The 20598-nt window shown below is 34.8% G+C and overlaps 1 protein-coding gene across 1 annotated transcript; it reads right to left on the reverse strand.

The window, feature by feature from the left end:
• Positions 1 to 14442: 14442 nt before the first annotated feature.
• LOC149169644 (reticulon-like protein B1) lies at positions 14443 to 16022 on the reverse strand. The gene is made up of 5 exons (XM_089425280.1): positions 15911 to 16022; positions 15631 to 15817; positions 14983 to 15127; positions 14810 to 14879; positions 14443 to 14648 (listed from the first exon to the last, which is right to left on the reverse strand). Exons 1-5 carry the CDS (start codon positions 16020 to 16022, stop codon positions 14443 to 14445), a joined length of 720 nt encoding a protein of 239 aa, XP_089281406.1.
• Between the last annotated feature and the right edge of the window lie 4576 nt (positions 16023 to 20598).

Raw genomic sequence — 20598 nt, forward strand, 5'->3', positions numbered from 1 at the left:
GAAACAACATTACCAACATCAACATGCAATGGAATATAAAAGGAACAGTAGAAGAAAGCATGCACACATAAAGAGACACCAGGATTGGTCCAAGACCAGGGAAAAACCCACTATGGGGAAAACCCTTTCAAATATTCTTCTTCTTAGATCGTCATCAAATGATGCAGAAAAATAGAGTACAATGATCCATAACTTTATGTATGCAACAAAACAATAACGATATCTATGAAACAAATCTAATCATGCTAGAAATTATAATCCTCATATTGATGGTTGAATTGTGTTGTCACAAATATGATGTCAACTACTATATACTGATGTCATTGTGCTGAACACTACTGAGTATGGTAACTATAGACTCAGGTAACTATAGGTATAACGGGTAAGTATTATTACGTATATAAGAAACGATTACCGCTTCAATGGCCCTACAGCAATGCTATCACTGGACCGTCCCTACCTCTAGCACTGGCCCTACATCAATCAATGGCCCTACATCACCGGCCGGCACAGAACCTTCAAGCAAGCTAGGATTGACTCACAAGGCGGGGAGTGTGACAACATACGTTCGTTTTTCCGGGTTCGGTGAAATTGACTTGGCTTCGCCGAAAGGTAAGAAAGCTTTCACTCACTGCACTTTCTTCATCTCTGGAAGCATCAGGCTCGCGAGGCGAGGTCCCTCGCTGTTGTCTCTATGTTGAATACTATTAAGTATTGTTGTCACTGCCAATGATCCCAATACATATGTTTGCAGTGGAAACTGACAAAGCAGATCTACATATCTATATAATAGTAGAGAGAAACCCAGATCTACCTGATCAATGAAGTCAACTAGAGCCAATATGTCAAACCCTAGATCTGAACTAGGTCACCCTCATCAAAACTGTATGTGAGCGACTGAAAATTTTGAGTCGCTCTCATGAATACAATGTGTGTGACTATAGATTCACTCCCAGGAGGTCACTATGCATGCGATTTTGGCACTGAACTACAAATACCCAAAGTCACTCCCTAGTTAAGCTATGTGAGTGACTATCAAACCAAAGTTGCACCCTTTCTGAGTTGTGCGAGTGACCCATATGACAATATCGTTCCAAGGGCTACCTGGTGCGCACGACCGGGGACTAGAACCTTTTGATCTGCCTCTAAACCTAGAGTCGCTAGTGACCGAGATACAGAAGACCCTAACCTAGAGCGAACCTTTTGCCTATGATTTCAAAACCTTGAGTAAACTCCTTTCATTGAACTTGTGTGAACTAAGACAAAAGAGAAGAGAAGATGTGTGCAAATGATATTAAGGTCTCTTCTATTTATAGGATTTACTGATCTTCCCAAAAATGACTCTTGGTAGTCATGTGGTAGAAAACATGCATCATAATCACGTTGGATTGTACACCCCCAAGTACACCCTCAATGCATTGGCCAAACGAGGAGTAATATTCCCAACAAGCTCTGCTTGTGGGTATGATTCCAATTGGGGTATACTCTACAAAGACCAAATAGGAGAGTAAAACCATTAACCCTACAGGTAAAAAATAGGGTAGTGCTCTATTTCCCATAGTTCTCTCAACCCTAGGATACCTTATCCCTCAATTCCTCACCCTGGGAGCTCAAACATGGGGGAAGAGTTAGCTCAGTGTCCTCGATCAACGTTGCTCTCATCATACTCGAATCCGGTATCATCTTGTCACAATAACAATTGTTTCTTGTTCATATAGAACAACAAATAAAATAGCATGTTAGATCATGTATAATCATATAAATCACAAAAAGATACCATAATCATCCTCCCTCTCAAGGAGGTACCCACCACAAGCTTGAGCCTATTTCGAACAACTTCGTTTGTCTCAATATGAGATTATTTCGGTCCCAACTATATGTATGATATTTTCAGTTATCATAGTGTGACCATTTCATATCTAGATCATGCTCAAACCATCTCTCTAAGGAGCTTTTGTATCTTGCCTCGTAGCTTGCCATGCTAGCAGCATAATGATCAACCTCGATCATGCTATGGACTTCTCATCCAAGATATCATGGTAGATCTCATACTAAAGAAGAATTCAAATGTGCTCTGTTAGCCTCTCTCATAAAACAATAATAAATCCAAAAATAAATAAATAAATTAAATATTCCAAGTTAGGAATTTGTGCCTAACTCTTGGGTGGTTCCTCTAAGATAGGAGTTATTTTAGGTAACTCCTATATTGGTGTGTGTCTGGTGAAAAATTATCTCAACCAAAGGTGTCTAAGATAGCACACACTATCTTGAGACATTGTCTCTCATCTATTTATTTGTAACACTATATTCAATTATTTTAATGAAAAAGAGAATACCTGAGGAAGCCATGAGGCTGAGGCATTTTCCGCCATTATTTTGTGTCTGGTTTTTATGTGTGCTTTATGTATTTTTTCTACGTTAATTTCTTTTTCAATATGTGGTATCAGAGCTCTGTTAGACCTATGTGAGGCTGCATCCAAAGCCGTGAGCCTACAAGTTATTTGTAAGGTAGTTGTTGTAGTGTGGGCGTGAACCTGTAACAAAAAGGCCAAAACCGTCGAGGGGCGAGAAGACGGATGCATCTGAGACGATCTCAGTAGATCTATGTCATCGAGTCGTTTTGGTAACATGGATTACATATTTGATTTGTTTTCATATTACAGTTTTGGTTTATTGATAGCTAAATTAGATGATGAGACAATGATGTCTCTAATTCGCTAAAGTCAAAGAAAAAGTCTCAAATTGCCTATTCAAATGAGAGTAATATGATCAGCCAAGTTCATCATGGCCTCTTAATGAAATATGATTGCAAAGCGATGTGCAGAGATGATAAGCGAGGTGCATGTCCTGATAGATAGATTCATTCCAATATGAATTTTTATAACATAATAAACATGACTTTCTGATCCACCGCATTGCGACATTCTCGATCTCTGTTTTAATCTATCTGGGTAGTATGCTGCTGAGGAAGAGATCAGAAACATTGCTAGATTGGTCACCATATTTAAGATTTGTAAGTCTATATATGGGTTGAATTCGAAGGTTCTTTTTTTCCAGCGGCCGATCGCTCGCCATATGCCATACTATCTGTTTCAGACTCTGGCCGCTACCATCTACTTCCAGATCAAAGCCCTCAGTTCCTTAGCCGCAACGACTTCAAAAGTTGGGATAACCTGCATCAACATTGCGCTCAAAGAAATAAGTTGGAACAAAAATTGACCTGCTAGCGCTCTCTGGTGAGTGAACAGTTTGATGCAGAACCACTGTTGAACCAACTTGGAGGAACTAGCGTCCATCTGCACTGAATTTTGGCTTAGCTCTCACGGCTAAGCTCTGCCGCGACAAGAATTGGATCGGTGCATAGTGGACACTGCGGAATGCTATTTGCTGGAGAATAGAGCGATCCGACTACATTGGCTGGATACGTTTCTCTATGAAGGGTTTTCCTAGATGACCATGATTTATCTGAGAATGCTCTGAAAATAAAGGTCTGTTTGAAGCCATTTCCATTATTTCATTTTTAATTTTTGTTTTGATCTGAGCCATCAATTTCTCTAGAATTTTCCTTACATTGCGGAGCACGGGCATCCCAAACCCTCATTCATTCAACGTTTTGGTTTTGGCAGCTCAGCCTGTCAAATACATCATCTTAGAGCTCGGTTGTATTTCGCAGCTTAACTCCACTAGGAATCTTCGATTTGCAGTGACGTAGCATCCCCGCAACGAAAGGTTGGCGGTGTGAACTGTAAAGGTGTGAAGGTGATTTTTCAGGGTGTAGGGGAGCTAAATATACAATACTGCTAGATTAACCAATGGATTTGAAATTGAGATAAGAAATTGGAGGAGTGAAAGGTGTGATTTTCCCATTGATATTAGTTATTCCAACCGAAAATCATTGATTCGAATCCGCAAGGAAGAGGTACATTGGGTCTTAAATAGATCACAATTATGGAGACTCACAACATAAATGTTTTGCTATTTGTGTTAATTCTTTTAAAAAGTATACTTTTTAATGCAAGTTGTCCACAATATATCTCAAATCTAGAGAATATGAAAGTCATAAAGGAGTCTTAGCAAATTCAATGAAGTTTTTTAATGGAGAGATAAGATGTGAAGTAATAAGGTTTTTGGAGTGCGAAGTAAGAAGTGATTTTGTATTTGGAGTGATAAGTGGATTTCTTTGAGAGAAATTGTTTTTTGTAATCCAAAGTAATATTTTACTTTGCGAGAGATTTTGAGAGTGATTGAGTAAGTGCAGGTAATTTTTGAAGAAATTTTTCTTTTAAGAAGTTCTGGAACTTTGAGAATATTCCATGACGATGTTGTCAATGTGAAATATGATGTACTCCAAAGTTTAATAAAGATATCATTTTTTGTGGTGATTGTGTCCTAGATCCGCCCGAAATTGAATAAGGGGATCTTAGGTACACCATGTGTATTTATGATGGCGGGTGTTTTTATGGCTTCATGTTGTTGCTTATGATTTATGTATAGTTTTGACACATAAATGATCTCATTTAACACACATAAAGTTCAATATAAGCAAGCACAACACATGTAATGAAGTAGCTACAAGGAAGGATAATTAAGCTCAACACATGCATTTGTGTCACTCCAACAAATAATCAAAGTTTTCAACATCGGCATTATACCTCAAAAAACAAATTCACTCAATACAATCAAGTTCATGAATCTGCAAACTTCAACATTTCAAAGCAATTTCTACATCACTACAATCAAGTTAATGAATCTGTAAACTTCAACGTTTCAAAGCACAGTCTACATCAACATTATTGAACTTGTAATCAAACTCAAATTACATTGAATTGTAAGGGTGCATTCTTGGTTGAAACCGACACCCAAATCTTGAATTGAGTCAAATTGAATTCATTGTAGTGAGTCATTAAAATCATTGTAAGCTTTTTTGGGTGCATTTTCGAAAGTGTTAGACACCCTTCCTTTAAGCAGAATCAAGTGAATGCATGAATTTTAACTCTAAAACAAACAAGCAACAAGTTCACATCTCCTACAAGCGAGCGTGAGTATTCGTTCAGGCAACAAAGTTCAAACCTTCAAGCGAGCTAGAGTGAAGTTCATTGCAGCAACCATCAAAGCAACCAAACAAGTTCAACTCTAACACTAATTAAGCAAGTTGAGATCGACATCAAGCAAGCATGGCTATTCATTCAAGTGAGCGTGAAGTCATCATGTAAGGCAAGTGAGCATTCACGCAAACACGATCATCATCAAGCGAGCATGAATTCCAAAGTTTAAGCAAGAAATTTCTACAACTCTAGCAAGTGTTTCCAACAAGTGCAATAAGCAACAAATCAAGGAAGTGTGCCATTCAAGTCCCACAGCAAGCGAGCCTTTCATGCAAGTAACAAAATCAAGTAAAACAGTTCACAGCACGACATCTACAACAAGAGAGCCTGATTTCAAGTGAGCAAGTTGAGATGGTGCAACATATTCAGTTGTTAAACATTCTTCATAGTTTGATCATCTCCAGTGATGAGGACATGGTGCACATCAACAAAGAAACTCTTGCTGATCTTTCACAACATCTACAACAAACACATGAAACCATTGAGTTTCTTCAACTCAAGTCATAACTTCAAAGGAATGAATTGCAAGAAAAGAGTGATACTTTCAAGTCTTTGAACCATCAGATGATAAGTCATTCATCCCAATAGCTTCAAGTGTCGAAGTTGTTCCAGTTGAAATTTCTTCCAAACCCATCATCAAGCCCTGGGAAGAAATTCAAAATAACAATAATGGATGAGGCTTAAGATATGTCACTGATGAGACCAACTTACATATCCCATATTATTCCAAGCCAATTAAGTTCGTCAGTGCAGGATTTCTTGCACAACTCACCTCAGTATGTTCTGAGAAAGTTGCAGACAAACAAAATTGCACGCAACCTGAAGTTGAAGTCCAACCTAAATGTTCTCATTGTCAAAGAACCGGTCATATGGAAGATGAGTGTTTTGATCTCCATCCTTGTCACCACTGTGGCAAGCAGAATCATTCCTCAGAAAAATGTCACCACCAAAAAAAATCAGCCAGATTGAAGATACGTTCTGAATGGATCGATCCTTGGGAATGGTCATCCACAGTCAAAAGATTGTCTCAGTTCTACAACCGACTACAATCACACATAGTGCAGCCAATAGTGAAACGATGATGGTACTCTCATGCTGTTGAATGAGGGAGTACAACAGTGAATCTCTCCTAGACTTGAAAGGGGGGAGTTCAGAATTCAGATATAATTTGAAGAATATTGTCTCTCCTTTCAGCTGACAAAGGGGGGAAAACGTCAATGAAATTGACAAGTGTTTGTCAAACTGAATGTCTTGACAACATCAGCGAAGCAACCAGTGGGCATCTTCATCGGCCAGTGGGCATTTTTCTTCAGCAGTGAGCATCAACAAATTCGCTAGTGGCCGATCAACAACAAAAACAACAGTGAGCAACTTTCATCATAGAAAAAGCAACATTGAGCTGTTTTTCGACATCATCAGCCAGTGGGCGATCATCATCAGCAAATATGCCAGTGGGCATTCATCAAATTGTGTCAGTGGACACCAGACGCTGTTTTTAAGCAAAGGACAGTTGGATCCTTTTGCAGCTTGGCACATGATGGAGTTGTCAAGCATCATTCAAAGATGAATCAGTCATGTAGCTGACTCAGTCTCTTCATATTGCAGTTTCTTTAGCATCCAGATTTGGCGGCTTTTTCAGGAAATATTTTTGAAGATCAACATGAGAACTTGGAAGATAGTTCCTCGTTCTTATTTTGGATTTATCATTGAAGGGGTGAATGCTAGCCTCTCTCATAAAACAATAATAAATCCAAAAATAAATTAATTAATTAAATATTCCAAGTTAGGAATTTATGCCTAACTCTTGGGTTGTTCCTCTAATATAGGAGTTAGTTTAGGTAACTCCTATATTTGTGTGTGTCTGGTGAGAAATTATCTCAACCAAAGGTGTCTAAGATAGCACACACTATCTTGAGACACTATCTCTCATCTATTTATTTGTAACACTATATTCAATTATAGAATACCTGAGGAAGCCATGAGGTTGAGGCTTTTTCTGCCATTATTTTGTGTCTGGTTTTTATGTGTTCTTTATGTATTTTTTCTGAGTTAATTTCTTTTTCAATATGCTCATCAATGACAATCTCAAATATCAGCAATACATCTGTGCAGACATATATCATAGGAGAAATATCTCATTCTCAAAACTAGAACACCTCATGCAGATATTTCAAAGCATGCTCGGTGATGACTCTATGTGAGTGAAGTAACTCACTCATGAATTTAATCAGGTTCTATGCACATCATACATATACAGATGGATGTTCAAAATGGAACATGAATGCTTCAACCGCCATATGCTATGTCAAGTTCAACATCTTGAACTTCAAATCTGAGTATCCAAGGATTTGCAATTTTCATTATTCAAAAACATTTTCCAATAGCTTTGGAATATGGAATTTATTTCCCAAATTATAGAAATCAATTCATCATGCCATGATAGATTATTTCGAGCTTCATAAGCCATCTCCCTCTAATTTACATCATCAGACGCTTATCACCTGTCACAAGTATATGATCAGCATATAAAACCAAAACCATAATCAATATCATCATCCTGAATTCATCAGATTACTGTCAAATATAGACATATCTTGATCTAGGATCTTGCTTCATGCAAAGCTCTCTACATGTACCATGCCATGCTAAGCCATCATAATCATCCTTGCATAACTCAATGTTATACCATCAATCAACAAGGTAAACTCATGAGAGCTTATAAGCCAAATGACGACCATTATCAAAGTCACATTATCATAGTATTAATACTTTCAACCAAGAGACATGTGTAGCTCATATCAAATCATGACTCAATCATGTCAACAATTCATGCATTATCAATTCGAACTTGATTAATTCATTCTCAAAATCATAATATAAGTCATCCTGTCATTAGGTGCAAATGCATACATGAAGGATGAGTCATGTAGGTTCCATTTTCATGTTGAATCACAATTCTCATTATTTCAACCATTGTGATAAGAATAAGGAAGCCAATCTCCAAATAAGTCATCAAGCCCTCATAGTATCAATATTAGGGAAAATCAACAATCGTCAAATCAGATCACTAGACATCAGGTCAAGTCCAAATGCAATCGTAGAGAGATCTATAGTCAAAGGACATCTCAATCGTCAATTCAAAGTTATTGTCAAGCATCATGACAAAACACTTTTATATCTATCAGTAATGCAAAATCATGCCAATCCCTTGTATCACAAACATAGTGACATATATATATGTATGTCCCAGCCACCTGCAAACATAAGTTCAATATGCATGTTCATTTTATCGAAAACATTCAAGCTTTTTATGCTAGCAGATCTTGTTGTTATCTACAATACATATGTGGTACTGACATATTCTAGGTGACTATCTAATTTCATGCACAATACTTCATTATATGATCAACAATTTAATTCAACAACTTCATAAATCAGTTAACAGTGGAAGAATATGTCAGGGACATCATGATTAAAGTTAATACAACTTAAGAAAGCTTCAGATGATGGTCAACAATAGTCAAACCTCTGGTCACTCCCTTAAGGTTAGCATGAGAGAGAATTTATTTGCCTAGACGTTGTCTAGGCCTTAGCATGTGTGTGTTAAGGGACGAGATCTCCTAGATCTATGACTGCAACTAGAGAAGAAACCTTAATTTATGTATGGTCTTCAGATCTGAGACTCTACTGCAAATCAATACTGTCAAATGCACATAAATATACTTCAGTAGCACATAATTAAAATAGTAATAAGGTTACAAATCTTGAAAAGAGATTCTCCCTCTGACTAGGGATCTACATCATTCATCTTCATTCATGTCATCAACCTGTCTCTAATAGAGTCATGCAACAATAGATTTATTAGATCATAAACATATATCTATCATGGCTATTAACATCATGAAATCAATATTTCATCAAGTGATTAGACTCAAAGCAATAGATAGATGCAACATTATATCTCAAAGATTATGAGCACAATAACATTTTATGTCAAGTCACTCCATCAAGTTATTGCATCCAGTTTAACCATATGCAATCAAGACAAGACCATGTGTAGTAAGAGGTATAGAATATCAATATTACACTTATACATCTCATGTCAAGGTTAGCATGCTCTTCATGACCAATGAGATCAAATTAGGCCATTCAACAAAGCTTTATCAAAACAAAAAGAGTGTCAATAACTCTTTCCATATGATTTCATCATGCTTATCGCAAGAATTACCAGCAGACTCATGTATAGGAGTCAATGAACTATCCTTCTATATGAATCCATCATGACAGGTGTCAAGAGTATCACTTAATGGAGTGAAGGTGCTAACCTTCGTTATGGGATCAAGATATCCAACAAATAGATCATAGATATTAGCCAAACAACAAGTGTAGCAATGTATCAATATTAGATAAGGAATTCAACACCAAGTGAATAATTTCATCATAGGAGAAATATCTCCAAGTCACTTTGATATGCATGTATGAGTTATTAAATAAAGAGACATTCTCGTCAAACCTTAGGGCTTATCGAGCAAATAGCTGAAACATACAATGCATACCTTGTGTTATTCAAATACCTTAGCACCTACTCATTAGCCATATGCCGCTTGAAGCACTTTGCCATATTTTCATCAAGTACCTCTTTATCTCTTTTAGATCTACATCTCAAAGTGATCCTCATGAAGGATCTACACATCTCATCTCATCAAGGAGGTTAGAAACATAATAATCAAATCTATATGTAGGAAGTACAAGCAATAAACATAATAATCAAATCTATAAGTCTAACAAGTAAGAAGCATCATAAGTCAAGAAATACTTATCTCTAATGAGAGGTGATACTCTCCCTCTTGAACCAATATTCAAGAGCCATCAATGTCCATGGTCCATATACCAATGTTGCCTTAAAGTATCCAAAGGCATCTGCTAGGGATTATCCCATCTAGGGATCCATTAAATCTCCCACAAGTTCTTGAGAATCTTCTCATTGACCATATTATACCTCATATAGTTTCCATAAAAAAAGGATCTCTCCAACCCTAACCTCATTGAATCCATCAACCCTAATCATCAAGATGCCTAGGGTTTTCTTCAAACCCTAGAATTATTTTAGGACTCCACCATCCTCTTCTTTCTTTGGTTTCATCAAATTCTCTTCATTAATAGATTTGCGATTCAACTCCGATGTTATGGTCCGGTACCAAGATCTAGACCTAGACGAGCTTACCTCATTATAACAACGGGGATTGTGACCATGAAAATGGCTCCTTCTATAGTGAGATTTATTATACGAACAAATGCTGGAACCAAAATATGTAGTTGCCTTGGAGCATGTACTATCACAGAGAAATGTTTGGTATAGATTATTATAGTACCGTTCGCAAAGTAGATAAGTTAATTCCTGTGGATGTCTATTCACCAAATTTCCCACCTGAACCAGAGGCTATTATAGATGCTATAACAAAACTTCGTGAAAGAAAAGAAAAAATAGTTTGATGGATATATGAGGCCCGAACTCCAACAAGGAAAGAATAAAACATTTCAATATAAATCAAAGGGATCATCATATTGGATCCAGTATTCATACTAGAAACTAGGGATTATCCCATCTAGGGCTTCATTAAATCTCCCACAAGTTCTTGAGAATCTTTTCATTGGCCATATTATACCTCATATAGTTTCCATAAATAAAGGTTTTCTCTCCAACCCTAACCTCATTGAATCCATCAACCCTAATCATCAAGATGCCTAAGCTTTTCTTCAAACCCTAGAATTATTTTAGGACTCCACCATCCTCTTCTTTCTTCCATCAATGGTATCATCATCGAGGTGATATCCATGGCTTTTCTTCAACCCAAATCTAATACCATGTTTATTTTTCTTAAGTTGACATTGTTATTTGCTATGATAGTTGCATTTCATCATTAATACATTAACTTCACCCCATATCATCATTACATTATTCATATCCGCACCATTATATATCATCATATGCAATTACATAGGAAGAAACAACATCACTAACATCAACAATGCAGCGGAACATAAAAGGAACAGTAGAAGAAAACATGCACACATAAAGAGACACCATGATTGGTTCAAGACCAGGGCAAAACCCACTATGGGGAAAACCCTTGCAAATATTCTTCTTCTTAGATCATCATCAAATGATGCAACAAAAGAGAGTACAATGATCCATAACTTTATCTATGCAACCAAACAATAATGATATCTATGAATCATATCTAATCATGCTAGAAATCAAAGTCCTCGTACTGATGGTTGAATTGTGTTTTCAGAAATATTATGTCAATTGCTATATACTGTTGTCACTATGCTGAACACTGCTGAGTACTGTTGTCACTATGTCAAATACTATTGAGTGTTGTATACAGTATGTGAGCAATTGTGAATGTAGATTCGCTCACAGGAGGTCTCTATGTGTGCGATTATGGAACTAAACTGCAAAGACCTAGAGTCTCTCCCTATCTGAGCTATGTGAGTGACCGATAAACCAAATTTTCACCATTTCTGAGTTGTGTGAGAGAACGAGATGACAGGGTCGCTCCCTGGGCTACTTAGTGCGAGCAACCGTAACCTTCGGATCTGCTTCTGAATCCAGAGTCTCTCCCATAAGCCTCTGTACCAGCATCCAAGGGTCTATATTCCCTCTCATAGGCTTGTGTGCCAAGGACCAGGTATCAGAATGACTTATACTATGCCGAGATCCAGAAGACCCTAACCTAGAGCGAACCTTTCACCTATGATTTCGGACCCTTGAGTGAAATCCTTCCATTGAACTTATTAGGAAGAAGAGTTTCACTGAGAGCTAAGCAAGCAATAATACATTGCCAAGAGTTAATTCTCTCCTTGAAAGTTTCATAACTGTAGAGGATATTGAATTTGACTTACCTTTTGAGCACAACATTTTCTGAAATAAGTGAAATGGTTTTATCCCTGAGGTAGTTTTTGATGAAAATGTTTTGAAACCTTATATATCAACACATCAACCTCTCATTCCAGATCCTAATGAAGATTTTATAAAATAGTTTAACAAACTTGAAGTTTTGGTGACTAAATTAAATCAAGTTGTTCAAAAAACATTTACTGATTAATCAACTATTTCTTCTTCTTCTACATCATCAACCACCCCTCCAGTGGTTTCTCTAATTTCGACTGTCCCTATTTCATGCACTGTTTTTAATACTTCTATACCAACTCAGGTCATAATCCCATTTTCTTTACCAACCATGGTCCATCATCCACATCAATTGTAGTTTAATATTCCTCCCATTTACCAGTCATGGCGGCTCATTAGGCCCTCCTTATCTTCCCTGGACAACTTAATTCCATACCACAGGATTATTAGAGTCGAATAACTCAATTTGATGGCACGGGGCCAATAATACACAACAACATATAGACGTAATGAAAGATTATTCAGATTTGCAAGAAGTTGATGAAGATGATGTGAAAATGAGGCTCTTTGCACAAAGTTTGACAAGAGAAGTTAAGAAATGTTCTGAGCATTACCAACAACTAGTATAGTATGCACACATAAAGTGACACTAGGATTGGTCCAAGACCAGGGAAAAACGTTCTGTGGGGAAAACCCATGCAAATATTCTTCTTCCTAGATCATCATCAAATGATGCAACAAAAGATTTTATAGTGATCCATAACGTTATATATGCAACCAAACAATAATGATATCTATGAAACAAATCTAATCATGCTAGAAATCAAAATCCTCATACTGATGGTTGAACTGTGTTGTCACAAATATGATGTCAACTGTTGTATATTGTTGTCATTACGTCAAATACTATTGAGTACTGTATACAATATGTGAATGACTGTGACTCCAAAGTTGCTCCCAGGAGGTCTACTAGAATGCCCTGTTCTATTCCAGTACCAAGATCCAGAAGACCCTAACCTAGAGCAAAAATTTCGCTTATGATTTTAGACCCTCAAGTGAACTCCTTCCATCGAACTTGTGGATCAAAAGGAAAAATGTCGTACACCATATGACAGCCACGTTGTTGGAAAATCGTATGGGTTGAGCTAGTAAAATTATGCAGTACAAATAGTTCACTGAGTAATTTTTTCCCATCTATTGCAAGGTACAATGATAAGGGAATGACACAGATGGAAGTGTGTTAGGCTGAAGCTCAAGACTAGAGGCAACTAATGAAATTCACAAACAAATATGGAGGTGGTTATGAGTCGAAGGGTGCAACATCTGTCAAGGAGTGGTCGAGCTGGTCCTGAGAGGTAGCCAAAACAATAACATCTTATGCATACAAGCACATGTGTGTGGCCATATAGTTCATACAATGCCACAAAGAAGTCCATAAACATGTACAAAAGGTGTACATAACATATAGGAACATTGTACCATAGTTAAAAGCCATATAGCCTATATGAAAGTTATAGAAGTAACATATTTGTTTAGTTGAGATCAGGTGAAGATGACTGAAATGTGTCTTTTCCTTGAAGAGAAGTTGAATGGAGCCTCAAATTTCCTATCTTGGAAGGCTAGGGTCACCTTAGTTCTCAAGGTAAAGGTTGATAGATGATAAAGAGAAGATTTCCCTAACTAAGAGGGAGATAAAATACAAAGGGTACTCTTAGATGCATTGAAGGACCATTAACGCCTCACTTGTTTGGGAAAAACTCAACCAAGGAGATGTTTGATTCTTTGATGGAGGAGTTATACGAGAGAAAGATTATTGAAAGGAAAATGTTGTTGAGGGACAAACTCTAATCTATGTAGATGACTAGATCTGACATAGTGATAAGTTACCTAATGAAGATCATTCATACCCATGATTAACTTATAGTCCTGGGAAAAAGGTGCATGATGCAGAGTTAGTAAACATGGTGTTGAGTGACTTCCTAGAGATATATGACCCTTTAGTCAAAAGAATTTGTTTCCGAAAGAAACAATGCTCATTTAAGAGGCTATGGGATGACTACATCCGAGAAGTGATGAGGGTGTGGCTGAAGGGAAAGGCCAAAAAGAATAAAGGTAATGAGGACCTGACTCAGATTAGTAAGATAGTAAAGAGAAAAGGAAGAGATTCAAGCGAGAATGAGAGGTCAGTCTCAAAGCCAAATAAGGACTTGACTTGAAGATCAAGGTTTTTCCATGTCATAAGACTTGACACTATGATTCATAATGGTTAGGGAGGAAGAAAAATTATACCTATATACATGTTATGAAATAGGGCGTGGCAGGAATTCAAAGCTTCCTCTCAATGCTGTTATATGATAGTTTCACGCAGGATAAAAAAATTTGTTGAGAAAACAAAGGAAAGGATTTCTCGTATTGAAAGATTTATTCTGGCTTCACTCGACGCCATAGAATCTTTCTCAACACTCTGTCATCGAACCAAATGTATAGTTTCTTCTTTGCCACAGTGACTTTATCTGAAATATGCACGTAGGGTCTCTTAACTTCCACGCTGGCTCTGTCTACAAAGCGATCAATCTTGTCTTCGTATTTATGGTAAAGGGCGGGCAATGTCAAAGAAACCACAAAACCTGACCAAAAACACCCCCAATAAGTAAATTGTGAATTGTAAATTCACAGCCAGCTAGCGGCTATATATCATTAAATATTTTAGAATCCAAGGGTGAAATAATTGACTCTTGTTATCTATCAAGTTCTACCAAAAAAAAATCAATTAAAAAATCTTATTCACCAATGTAAAGCAAAGTAAGAAAACTGCACCAAGCACCGATCACAGACAGTATGGATAAGCCAGCAACAACCTGTATTGATCAATTACGCGTTAATAATTTATTAGATGGGATCCATGTCCACAGAACAAGATATAATTTGAATGGTGTGGGTTCAATACTTATAAAGCCTTACCATGACAAATTTCTTTCCGTCCCTCCCTGATGCAGCGTCGTACAGAAAATCTGAAAAAAGATTGGCTTTAACACTTAGAACAGTCGCTGCCTTTACAATAACTTCTTCGGTAAAACTAATCTTCGGAATGGGAGGTGGCGCAAATCTGTAACGTAAACAAAAAAGTCAGTGACAGTTTGTGGAGATAAGTAAGAAATAAGTTCATAATGTTGGTGAGTAGAAAAGTTGAATTTAATTTAATTGCAGAATTTTCAAAATCTTATAGATAAAATTAAAATTAATGGTTTAACTTTTCACATTTCTAGAGATCACTCATATATTTTTAGTGTAAAAAGATATAAGCAATATAAAAGCATGTCCATTACCAATTTAGGTTTCTAGAATTTCATTTAAATTCATTACCAATTTAGGTTTCTATGGTATTTGGTGTTTAGAATTTATTTGTTAGTAATGAGATCCTAATTCTGTTGATTTGAGATTTCTGTGATCCATAACAGTTATAAGAAGAGCTTCGGCGTAAATCAGTTATAAGATCCTAATTCTCTTAAATATTTCTAAAATCTATTCTCCAAATAAACTTGACCAGAAATAGAGCAAAAAAATACAGCAGAGAAAAGAAAAAAGCACAGAAAAGGGTGGATGACTGACATTGTGATACTTATGAATTCAACAGCATTGTTGTAGACCAACACAACCAGCACGTACACAAGGAGAAGCTGGCAAATGAGAGCAACCATACTATACTGGATGTATTGGAACAGCACCCATATCACTGTTGCAAGACTCAGGAACGCAGCTGATAACAACTTCTTTCTCCACATCAACACATCAGCAACTGCAAACCAATAATCTCCACTCAGTTAAAATCCCAACCTAACTCATTACATAATTGACAGAGACAAACATATAGTAGGAACTAAGGACATACATTTCCCTTCGCTAGGTAGAATTTTTTGAACTGGCTTTCCTGTTTCAGATGGTATACAGAATTTGGCCGGATTAATGTGGTGGGTGGTCTGCTCTTGTAGTTCCGAAGCCATTTGTTTTTCTGAATCACAGAAAGAGTTAGTAATGTCTTTGTAGCAGTGTGCTTCAATCTCTGAAATTCCGGCGATTTATTGGAAGTTGTGCAGTGATGTCATTGAATAATTATGGTGTGGACTGTAATTCATATTATATTCTGGACTACCATTCATATCACGGGAGAAAAGTCGTGTCCCTTAGATTACAACATTCATATCACGGGAGAAAAGTCGTGTCCCTTAGATTACTACCGTTTATTTCGTACTCCAAATTTAGGCCATGTTTAATTTTTTATTTTTTTTAACATTAAATAATAATTTTATTATATAAATTAAATAATTAATAAATATTTTTGATAAAAAATATTACTAACATTATTATTATTAGTATTTAGATCATAAAAAATAAAAACTAAATGAAAAATGAATGTAATATAAGTTGATATGATATTTTTTAAAATTAAATTGAAAAACAAAAAAGTATAATTATCTTTGAGATGGTTAGTATTTTAAAATTATTTATTTATTTATTTTTTATATCTTGATTTCTATTAAAAATATGTTGTGGTATTTTTAAAATTAATTTAAAAAAATAAAAAAAATTAATTATCTTTGAGATTTTTATTATTAGTAAATATATTTTTTATCTTTAACGATTATTAAAATACTGTGTAGATAATTGAAGTATATTAAATTTTCACTATCCATCTAATAAATTATGACAATTAAATTAAAATTTTTAAAACCACATTTAAATAAATAAATAAATAAATATTAGTCTAGATAAATTCATACTAAACATCAAAATATTTATCTCATTTCTCAGATTGCCAATATATATATATATATATATATATATATATATAAAATAAGAAAAGTATAATAAAGCAACAATAAACCATAAGAGTTCAATGTCATAAATAAAATCAAACGAAATTAATTTATTGTTGTGAACATGATATTTTTTTAAAATTAAATAGAAAAATAAAATGAATACTATTTAAAACAAATCTCACTTCTTTATTTTCCTTATCTTGACTAATATTAAAAATATTCTATAAAGGTTAATTTTTATCTTTGGCTTAATAATTAAATTTAAATTTTGGAAATCTTATTCTGAAATAAACACATCTATTAAAAAAAATTACTCACTTTTAAGCCTATTTAAAAGAAACAACTCTTCCGTAACATTAGTGAATTCAGAATGTTATTGCTATAATCAACCAAACCAATGTGTTCCATTAATTAAGAGGCAAAGACCATGTATATACAAAATATTTAACAAAAAATATGATAATTATGATTCTTCATGAAATTTTAATGTATTTTGTTATTATTATTATTATTTACTATAAAAATAAATTTAATATTTTAAAATTTTTATGGAAATTTATATTATAGATATTTAAAAATTTAAAATTATAAAATTTTCAAATTCTAAATAAATTTGAAAATAACAAATAATTTTTAAATTTTAAATTAAACAAATAGTTAAAAAAAATGACGAAACATATAAAAACTTAAAACAATTTCTAATTAGGCTGATTTTCTCAATTTATTTTTTTGGGCAAATTTCAAATTAGACTGATTTTCTCAATTTATTTTTTAATAAATCTATCGCCTTTTGCAATCACCGAATAGAACTTACACAAAATTTATTTTTTAATAAAGCTATCGCCTTTTGCAATCACCAAATAGAACTTACACAAGACCAAAGCCAAATAGAACTTACACAAGACCAAAGCAGGACAAGAAGATGGTCAGTAAAAAAAAGTGTTTAGAAAGGAAAATCAGTTTTATGAGCAGAATGCAAAGGAGAAGTATAAACAATCTACTATTTATGTGTTATGAACCATTATTTTCGTTAATTGGGTACATCTTAGTTTTGAATTTTACTTATTAGAAATATTTTCAATAGTGTGTGGGTTGGGTTGGGTTGGGTTTATCAAAATGGATTTAGGTAACATTTATATGTTTAAAGATAATGATATTATTTAAAATGATTAAGTATGTTTGTTTTGTTTTTGTTTTTTTTTAATTAGTTATATAGGAAATTAGGTAATTATTGAGATAAGGTGAATTAGTAATTGTGTATTTATAGAGTTATATGGGTGTTTAGTAATTAATTATGAGTTCAAAATCAAACACACAAATAGCACATGTAGACATCAGTTATAAGTGGAAATCCATAGAGAGATAAAATCATGAATTTTTGTTATGTTGTAAAGGAAAACACCCACTCCCTCATTTAAATAATTTTTTGTAGGATTCTACCTATAGGATGCTTGAATCTCTCTTTTCTTCTGCACACTACAACTTTCTAGGAGCGCCCACACCCTCTTTTATAGGCTCCAACCTAATCTTTTGAGGCTGCTACCTGAAAGGAGATATCAATCCCCTAATAAAATTATATATTTACTTTTCTTGTTTACCTGGTCTTCGAATTCTGATTTCCTCCTTATCTCTCTTCTATACTTTGTTTCTGCTCCTTTATAGTTACTTATCTCTTGCTCTTCCTCTTCAATTCTAGTTCATTATTACTCCTATTCCTCTTCTCTCTTTTCCACACAATTTATAAATTAGGTCTCACAAAGTTCAATCAACTAATAGTTCTACATTCTGAACATATGTTTTTGTAAATAACTTGCTATATTTTTGTATTCCTACGTATGGATTTGAAGTGATTCATATTGTCTTTCCAACTTTACTTAGTCCATTCGTTTCACATACTTTTCAAATTTGGAATTTATATTTTCTTAAACAACTACTTAGCGAGGAAATTAAAAGTCTTCCAAATGAATGTTATTCCAAATTTCTATTTGTGTTCCAATTCCTCCTATTTGATGAAGGGATTCAAATTATCTTCAAAACACATAGTCTAAAAATAAGTTCTGTATGTCAAGCACTTCTGAGTTGTATCTGCTTCATCATCTTCTAGTTGGAAACCTTCAAATCCTTCATGAATTATGCTATAGGATCTTCCTTCAATATTGATATGGTCATATAGGGTTTCAAATCACTAAATATAGTGCTCTTCCTAAGCCTCTGAGCTCATCCTCCTAAACTAGTTTTTCTTCAGGTTCACTCCTTTTGCATGATCTAAGAGATATATCATTGGTAGACTCCATTACTAGGAAAACACCTACTACAATTATTGGTCTTTACCACAACTCGTATCATGGAACTTTTTTTAATTTCAAATAGCTCTTGTGGAACTTTCTTGTCCACTTTGGTGTTGGTTCTGAGTGCCAAATCTTCTATTGAAGGAAACATTAAATAATACCTCAATATCGAATATCAAATTCATCTTCAAATTTGGCGATGCATAGATCTCATATAGTAAACTAAGGATGACTTGATCAACATGGTTCCAAAATATTTGAAGTGGAATTACAACAATCATTAGCTCCTCTTCAAATTACCCACTGTCATGATCTACTAGAAATTCTAAAGCAATACCAAATGCTTCAAATCTTGTGACGAACATCTTTCGGGAAAATATGTGCCTTTTCCATTGTAAATGAGAGTTTATATTCAACCATGCTTTGTTTCTTTTAAAAACTAATTTATAAAAAATATAATCTCTTAATTAATGATAAGTTTAGGTTCCATGACATGTGATAAATGCATGCCATTTTAGCAACATTAACTAATGGAAAATTCTTTTCAATTTCAAGAAACAATAGATAGCTTGTGGCGATTAATTCCAAGGATTTTTTTTCTCTAAGAAATTAAAAAACTAGCTGATACATTTTCTTTGTAGCAACTTGTCCCATTTTTGGTGTGATACAAATAGCTTGAACTGCACCAAAAAATAAAATCTTTGATGTCATCTTGTAACACCAATAACAACCACGTATAGAGAAAACCGAAAAGTTGAAAGAGTCAGGTCATTAGTCCATTATCAAAAGAATTCACATTGGAGATGCAACTGGAAAATGAAATAAGAAGTTTAGGCATTGCCCCTCCCAAGGGCCCCTCATCTTAAATGTAAAAAATAATAGTTTTGTCCTGGAATTGTATGGAATTGGGCTCCAATAAAATAAGATTAGAAATGAAATATTTAAGAAGAAAATAACACTCTTCAATTGCGCAATTGCAGAAGACTAAGCTAGAGGAAAGTAAGGTTATAACTCACTAATGCTAGTTGTGGACCATAAGTGACATTGTCTCAATTAGGGCTAGAGGTGCATTCAGTGGCCTATGTATGCTATAAACTATGAATGAGGTCCAACTCATAAACTATTTACAAAATGTTCATTGGATTGCAACTTCCTTTCTGAATCTAGGTACAAATTAGGTGTGATATATAGTTAATGTTTATATTCTAGTCCATTTATGTGAAAATAAAGAATGTTGGGAATCCCTCCAATGCCTTAGTGACTCTTAGTTCAGGGATTTCAACATATATGTGGGAGACTTCAATACCATGTTGCATGGATAGGAAAAGAGAGGAGACTTGCCTGTCAGAGACCCCTTTCAAGGGCATATGGAAGACTCTATTATCGTTCCAAATTAATGGATATTAAACCTTATGACCTTAAATATACTTGGAGCAATAAGAGAGTTGGTCCAAATCATATTGCTATCAGGT

The sequence above is a fragment of the Pinus tabuliformis genome, chromosome 4_2 (genome assembly GCF_031772625.1).
Source record: "Pinus tabuliformis cultivar Carrire ecotype Pingquan chromosome 4_2, CPIR1, whole genome shotgun sequence".
Classification (NCBI taxonomy): domain Eukaryota; kingdom Viridiplantae; phylum Streptophyta; class Pinopsida; order Pinales; family Pinaceae; genus Pinus; species Pinus tabuliformis.

Bases quoted from the DNA above. Each gene is read 5' to 3' on its own strand.
- LOC149169644 (XM_089425280.1), bottom strand. From the start codon at position 16,022: ATGGCTTCGGAACTACAAGAGCAGACCACCCACCACATTAATCCGGCC. The intron at 15,128-15,630 runs GTCAGTCATCCA...TTTACGTTACAG, and splicing joins GAATTCATAAGTATCACAAT to ATTTGCGCCACCTCCCATTC. The intron at 14,880-14,982 runs GTAAGGCTTTAT...TGATCAATACAG, and splicing joins ACGGAAAGAAATTTGTCATG to GTTGTTGCTGGCTTATCCAT.